The sequence below is a fragment of the Pelecanus crispus genome, chromosome 13 (genome assembly GCF_030463565.1).
Source record: "Pelecanus crispus isolate bPelCri1 chromosome 13, bPelCri1.pri, whole genome shotgun sequence".
Taxonomy (NCBI): Eukaryota; Metazoa; Chordata; class Aves; order Pelecaniformes; family Pelecanidae; genus Pelecanus; species Pelecanus crispus.
In genome coordinates, this window is record NC_134655.1 from 14274234 (window position 1) to 14282301 (window position 8068).

The 8068-nt window shown below is 45.6% G+C and overlaps 1 protein-coding gene across 1 annotated transcript in view; it reads right to left on the reverse strand.

Annotated features, from left to right (window-relative positions):
* The window catches only part of LRCH2 (leucine rich repeats and calponin homology domain containing 2), a 55727-nt gene extending 48238 nt beyond the window's left edge, over positions 1-7489 (reverse strand). Inside the window, exon 1 of the mRNA XM_075720400.1 lies at positions 7222-7489. Coding sequence (XP_075576515.1) covers positions 7222-7489 — 268 coding nt within the window. The remainder of the gene's footprint in view (positions 1-7221) is intronic.
* Between the last annotated feature and the right edge of the window lie 579 nt (positions 7490-8068).

Consider the following 8068-nt stretch of genomic DNA (forward strand, 5'->3'; position numbering starts at 1 on the left):
GGGAATAATTTACTCCTCAAATTGGTGTATGAAGGGGTAAATTGGCACACCAGTTGGCTATGCAATCAAAAGGACATTACTACATGTCAAGGATTACCTTCCTCTCCACTTCTGAAGGTGCCCTGTCACCACAAGTATTTGTAGTTTGAAATGGTAAGCAGAAAATTCCACAGGAAGCTTATTTGTTTCCCTAAACAACACGGCACTTAAGTATTTAGTCTAGACTATAATTCGTAAAACAGCTTACTACCAGAAAGAGTGAAATGTGTTTTCCTGACAAGTCAGGAAGATTTATTAAGTTTGCATATTCTAGCACAGGGCTTCTTCCTCCCACTTAAATTGGCCATTACTTATTGGTTTAATTCTGTCAATTTCTTTGTTGTTTTTGAAATTTTTAAATTCCAAGCTTCAATTTCAAATTATTTTAACTCTTTCACAGAAAAATAATATAAGGGAAAGTAATCATCACTTGTAAAGGAAGCAAGTCTGGGTTTGTTATGGATTACCTAAAATGCATACAAAAACTCCCAAGTAAAGCTTCTTATGTTAGCCTCTGTATGCTCATTTACATACATCCAAGGCCTTTGCCCTGAAAAGCTTATAATCTAAATGGGCATGAGGCAGAGACAAAAGGCTACAACCAATCAACTGTAACCAGTATTTACTATATGACTTATCTTTTGTGTGGATAAAATTGCTTGACACTGGATAAACTAAGCAGAAACATTTTTAAAGTAGGCTAGACTGCTGGAAGACAAAGAACACTGGAAAACAAGGCGAGTGAAGTAAGAGTGAAGCAGAAAAAACCCTGAAGAAAATGAGTAAACTAACAGTCCATGAGCACAGAGTGAACAGGGTCTAGCAACAACTACAGCATGTTCTCTTGAGACATGAAGGCCACTGCTCTAGCAACTCAGCATCTGTTCTTACTTGCTGGTGCCTCCCACTGACTCTGTCCTACTCATGCCAGACCTCATGGCAGCATTTAAGAATGGCTGTAACCACTTCTATTAGCTTAAAAATAAGTATGTAGTATCACTCATTGCTGCATGTAATGATTTGAAGTGAACACTTCCTTTTAGTTCTAGGTCAGTCTTTAATATATCAAGTTCTTGTCTACTACGTACTGGTTCCACCTATTGAAACAGTGATAAAGTGACAAAATGAAGTAGATGTTTGTTTTAATACACAGATGGTCAGGGATTTGCTCATTGTGCAGTTACACCTGCTGGTCAGCAGCCTACAAACAGACCTGAAATGCAAGGGTTCCTTCAAGCCTTGTAACTACAAAAACCTTTTTTGAGAAATTATATGTTGACACTTGGGAACACACTAGTGATAATCATTTCTGTCAAGCAAAAAAATATTTTAGTTCTGCAACACAGAATAAGACTTTTCTTTCCCCCCGCCCTTGCCTAAAGTGCTATACCTTCTCTAGATCTGTCATACCTGGTAGCAGATTCTCCTAGCAAGCAGCAAACAATCCCAGGTTAGTTGGAAGAATGATGAAAATCAGGCTTTTGAACAGCCACAGAAAAGCAGAGAATTCGGAATTCTCTCCACATTGTCATGTAGTTTACCACAAAAAAAAGTGTAGCAAGCATCTTTGTATTTTATGTGGAATTCTAGTCTTCAGTCCCGATTCAGTTACCTTTTTGCTAAGGACACTTTTCAGCATTAAATGCCATCCTTGCCAGTAAAATGAATACATACTTTTTGAATCAGCTCCAACAAAGCTTCACCAGTACAATGAGAAGATACTTTTCACATGCAAAAAAATCTGAAAAAGCAACAGTTAGTCCATTTTTCTTATCACACAAGGTTTTGCAATACAATTTGTGATCTAAATACATTTGCCTCCTCCTTAAATAATAAGTGACAAAGCAGAAATATGTATCACAAAAAGTTCTTTAGATTGATCAAAAGCAAAAACGTCTCAGAAGTTGAGTCTTTTTGATATTCCAAGGCGCAAAAATAGTCAACATGATGGCAAATTTAGTTTTGATGGATGGGAATACAAAAAGTAAAAAAATTGCACATTGCACATTTCTTGTAGGTATTTCAGATAAGGCTCTAATATGGATTTTTTTTTTAAAGATTAGATTAAGATAGTAGTAGTATTCTTCATAATGTAATCCTTTTATGCAGACAAACTAATAATCAGTTGTTTTAACTTCGACTTGCTGAACTGAGACTTTTCCTAACTTGTCTATAATACCAAGTATCTTTAGCAAGTATCCTTATTACTGGCCTTCAGCAAGAAGGCCTCAGACAACATAGATAACTCATTCTCCCTTAGCCCAAACACTGGATAGCCTAAGAAACCACTGTAGGGGAATTTCCACAATTACTTGCTTATAAACTGTGTCACTTCCAGATTTGGGATCTGAAGCATTTCTGAGCATAAACACTAACCCCGCAAAATAATATAATCCGAGTTTCTCTTTTTGTTCAAATCTGAAGTAGTCATTACTGAAGAACCATGTCTTTTTCAACTTGATTCTAGAAAGTAATTTAGATTTAGGATATATATTATATATGAATGTTATTTTCTTAAGCTGAAAATTGGATTTGGTGTTGCTATTCAGTTACCTGCCATCACTTTAATTAATGTTGGTACACCAACAAAAATAACTTTATTCAGACAGGAAAATATAATTGGTTTAGAAATGTATATTGTAAGGCAGAAGAATAATATTATAAATTAACACTCTCATGCAATTAACACTCAGTATTAAACTGTAGGTTTTGTTCATTTTAATCCATAATCACATGAATGACTAAATACCTTAGAAGGGCCAGAAATATGATGTAAAAAATCAACAAAGTCATGCAAGTAATGCTAGGCAATAGTATCTTAAATGACAAGTGTGTCTCTTTCCATCCCATTGCCTCAGCAGACACATGCAGGAATCACAATGTGGGAACTCTGCCTGTGGTGCCGAGATTGTTATTGGCCATGATAGGAGGGCTCATCCTGAAGTCTTATTGGGAATATACTGGTGTTACTTCTCAGCCATATAAGAAGGTAGCAGGTGGCGAGAGGAGAAATTTCAATGTTAATATATTTACAGGCAATCATTCACCTATGTATAATTGTTTGGAGGTTCCCTCAGAAGTAAAAATTGGGAATCAAGTTTGTTGTGATGAAGTCATAAACAAGTAAGCCTGATGGCACCACTATATTAATCCAGAACAAATAAATGGGGTTTTGAGCTGTCAGTCTAGTACCTTTCAGGTTCACTAAATTAATGTTTTAAGAAGTGCTCACAAAAAAGGGGGGTAAACTGCTAAAGGCATAGGTTGACTTAGTTCAGCATGGCAATATAGCACAAGAACTTATCTTTATAAAAAAAGAAAACACACAACTCTTCGGCTAAGCAGACAGTGATTACATCAAAGTGATATACTCAATTACTTAACTGCCAGGGGGCCTAATGTTGCTCACGCAGCGAGAAGCAAAATTACACATGTTAATAAAATGTTTGGAATATTCAATATACCTCTTGATATACCTCTTGGTATCTCATGACCTACGATTTTTTTTTTTCCACAGAAGTTCATTTAACAGCAGAACAAGATCTGTTTGAACAGCCAGAAGATAAATTCAGGGAAATAATAAAATAAGGTTTTTTTGGGCAAAGAGCTGCAGTGACAATTCACAGTTAAAAAAAAGAAAAGAAATGACAAACATAAGGTCACAGCTAAACAGCCAGACACCGTTGTTATGCTTTTAGCTCTGCAATAATTTTTGTCACAATTTAAGATGCCCAAAACGTGCTACACTATTTGCAAATTATGTACTGGCAAGCCATTACATAAGCTAGATGTAAAACATGGCCAGACCTTAAACAAAAAAATCCCAGGGTATTTTTGATAAATTGACAGCAGTTGTGCTTTAACGTATATACATATCTGAACCTTACTGAGAACCGTAGTGGTTTTACTTCAATCCTAGAACTAACTTTCTGTTGCTGATTTTATTGATGTTAAGGCAGAATATTCTGGGTTTAGTGACACTGTAGATCCTACTGCAAAAAGGTTTGTGATATGGAAAAGAAATAATTTACATCCAGATTTGTTAGAGGTTGTTTTTTTAAACATTTGTTTCAAGTACCACAGAACCTAATTTCAGAGAGTCACTGACTTAGAACAGAAAGTGAAACACAGCAAAGATTTTTGACCCAGCCCCCCCATCTCCCATACCTCAGCCTAAATCTACAGCCTTATTCATGGGTATACTGTAATGCGAAGCAGTGATAACTGCTACAAAAATGCCAGTAAGTAAATGACCATAGCCTCTGAGGCAGTTCCTGATCCTCCATCTAGCTCTATGCCATACTGATACTCTGTGAAGGATATCCATGATTCACCAGCATAATACCATTTACGCACTTGCCAAAAAAATTTTACAGATTAAGTCAAAATAAAGACTACAGAACTTTTGCTTACAAGCATATTCTGAAAGACATCTAAAATTTGTATTTCTCAGGATTAATTTGTAAATCAGTGCTACATTAAATCAAGGTTGTTACGAGATGGTACTTGCATAGACCCACATCAACTATTTAAGCAAGTTTTTTTAGAGCAGCAAGCAATACGGCTATTTTTGTTATAGACTGCCCTTAAACATTTTCACACAATCTTTCATGATGAAAATTCAGTCCTGGTGGTAGTGACTGGGCTCTACTACATCCTAAAAGATAAAGACAAGATCACTGCAGACAGCTTTTACTCAAATATGTTGCGATTCAAAATAAAACAACAAAAAAATTAAACCCAAAATGCAATTAGTAATAATTTGAAGCAAATACAAAATATGTATCCTTGATGTACCTGCTTCAGGATACAGAACAGTCTTTTTAATAATTGATTGCCTATATAAAATGCTTCATTTTTAATGCTTTAGTTATTGAATATTTATACACAGAAGTGACCTACTATGTTACTGAATACAGTTTTATGCTACTACAAGGAAAAAGAGCTATTTCATGGAACCTGTTTTTATTTTAATCTTTTGCTTCCATTATGAAATAACTAGCACACTTTTACCTATCCCTATTCTGCATTGCACATAGGGATGCATCACATGTGTCAGGAAAAAAAAAGCCAATAACCCACAAATCATTAGCAGGCTTGGTACTGGATACAGAAATTGGATTTTTAAATCAGTCCTTCACAAATTCTATAACCTACAGAACCTAATATATCACAGAAGAATGAGTACATCATTATTTAACCCTCTGCACAAATGCAGCCCACAACAAAGAGCAACAGAATGAGTATTTGATAGACCAGGAGTACAGGATTGTCAGAGATGGATAAGGTACCACAATGGGCAGTCTCATATTCAAAACAATAAAGCCAGCTATTCATAACCCATGGGGAAAGAAAAGCCACAAAACAAAACAAAAAAAAAACCCCATGGAATTAATTCACCCAAACGTTTTGGAAAGCCACTACTACTTGTGAACAAAAGATGCTAGACCTCTCATTAATATTTTGTTCTAGCACATTACTCAAAATTATCCATCTTCAGCAGCTACTCCAGCAGCAAATAAATCCAGAAGTACATCAGAGATGAGCCAAAATAGAACAGAACCCCTGTGGAAAATGTAGTTTTGTTTCCTAGGAACTATATAGAAAAATGTCTACAAGTCTACTTCATCAAAAAGCCTGGGTAAATCCAGGCTCACACTCATGATATCTAAGCATTTACCAACACGGTGAATACATTAAGCTCTGACATGCACTCTGCTAGACACGCACACATCCCTCTCACCCGCACTTGTAACCACCTTCCTGCTGAGCTGGGAAGGACCTACTGGAATACCCCAGGTAATAAAGCTTCACTGCAAGGGATCTGACACCCTTGAAGGTACAAACCAACCACAGCATGGAGCTCTTATTCCCCAGAGCGCGAACTAAATAGCTCCCCTCATCTTGCACACCCTCTTCCAGGTACCGCGTGCATGCACACGAATTGCAAGTCCTCAACCCTACGACACGTATAGACAGACACACAGAACACAACGCCTAATTCCCTGTGAATGCCCCCCACCCTTGCACGCACACAGAAAGCGCAACCCTTCCCTCAGTGCACAAGCACGCACAGACGGGCACCTCTCTCCTCACTGCACGCAGCCAGCCCTGCTCCCCCCGCGGCACAGGCGCAGGCACACGGAGAGCGCCGGCGCCCCTCCCCATCACAGACACACACGCACGGAGCACAATAACCCTCCCACGGCACAACACCCCGCTGTGTGCACGCACATGCACACACGGACGGGGTTTAGCGGGTGCCCCTCTCCCCGCAGAGCCCTGCCCTTGCACACACACAGCGGCAGCACTCCGCTCAGGCGCATGCTGCTGGGGTACCCTCGCCCCTTGCACCCCACCTCCTCAGGAGCACCCCTGCCTTTGCACGCACACAGCAGAAACAAGGTCCCCCCCGGGGCACAGCCCCACCACACGCACCACGGAGCAGGAACGCTCGCCCCGTGAGCACACACAGCAGAAGCAGCCCCCCCAATGCACGCAGAGGGGGAGCACCCCACCATTGCACGCCACAGATCCCCCAGCCCCCACCCCCGTCCTACTGCATGTAGGGGGAGCCCCCTCATTGTCCCGCCCCCCTCCAAACGTGGAGCCTTCCCACTATCCCCCACTGCCCTCACGCACCCTACTCCTCCCCACTGCCACCACAGCAGCCCCCACACACGCTCCAAGACACCCCTACTGCCACCGCAGCGGGGACTCCTTAGTGCTTCCCCCCATTGCCACCACACCAGCCCCCCCCACTACATCTTCCCCATTGCCACCACAGCATGTGCCCCCCACCGCTCCCCCCAACTGCCATCACAGCGGATGCCCCCCCACATCCTCTCCATTGCTCCCACTGGGGACCCCAAGCCCCCCAATGCCACCAGAGCAGGCCGCTCCCCTGCCACCACCCCAAGTGCCACCACAGTCCCCACCCCCCGCAGCTCACCTTTGCCACCACAGGAGACCCCTTCGCTACACCCCCTCCACTGTCACCGCAGCAGGGCCCCCGCACCCCCCACTGCCACCACAGGGCCCACTGCTGGCCCCCAACTGCCACCACAGCGGGGACGCCCCCCCGCCCTCACAGCCGGGCCCCCCACCCGCCCCACGTTACCCCCGCGGCCAGGCCCCCTCGGCCGGAGGCCCCGCCGCCTCTCACAGCCGGAGCCCCCCCACCTGCTTGCGTGGTGTCGCTGAGGTCGTAGCCGCTGCCGGGGAAGTCGCGCAGCTTCCTCCCGCTGAGGCAGAGGATGCCCGAGCTGCCCGCCTCCTCCAGGGCCCGGTCCAGGCTGCGCACCGTGTGCGGCTGCGGCAGAGTCGCCGCGCCCCAGTGCGGCCCGGCCGAGAAGGAGAGAGTGAGGTGACCGGGGATCCCCAGCCCCCCCGCTCCGTTGCCGTTACCACCGTTGCCGCCGCCGCCACCACCCCCCTGCCCGGCCGCCATCTTCGCGCGGCGCAGACCAGCCCCACAATAACAACAGCCAGGGCCGCCCCGCCGCCCCGCCGCCACTGCGCAGGCGCCGCCGGGCCCGCAGGGGGCGGGGGGGCCGCGGCAGGGAGACAGAGGGGCCGCCGGCGGAGGGGGCGTGGTTCCTGCGCGCCTCTCGGCCGTTCTCACCAATCCGCGGCGGCGTGGAGCGAAGGGGCGTGGCCCCGCCTCTCCCCTGCCTCCTCCCTCACCAATCCGCGGCGGCGGGGACGACGGGGTGTGGTTCCCCGAGGCGGTGCTCGCCAATGAGGGGCCGCGCGCGCGCCGGGGGGCGGGGCCGTTTGTGGCACGCGGGCCGGGCGCGGGGGCCGAGCGCGGGGGCTACGGGGAGCCGCAGGCCGCCGCCCGCGGGGCTGCAGCGGGAGCGGTCCCGGGACGTCCCGCCGACACGGTGGCAGGGCCTGGCGCGGAGCCTGGGAGCAGGGGGCCTCTTGCAGCCGGGCCGGGAGCGGGCGCGGGCCAGCGTGTTTCGGGAGAAGGCAGCTGCCGGGGGGGCTCGGGGCAGGGGCCGTCCCGCAAAACAGAGGCGACGTT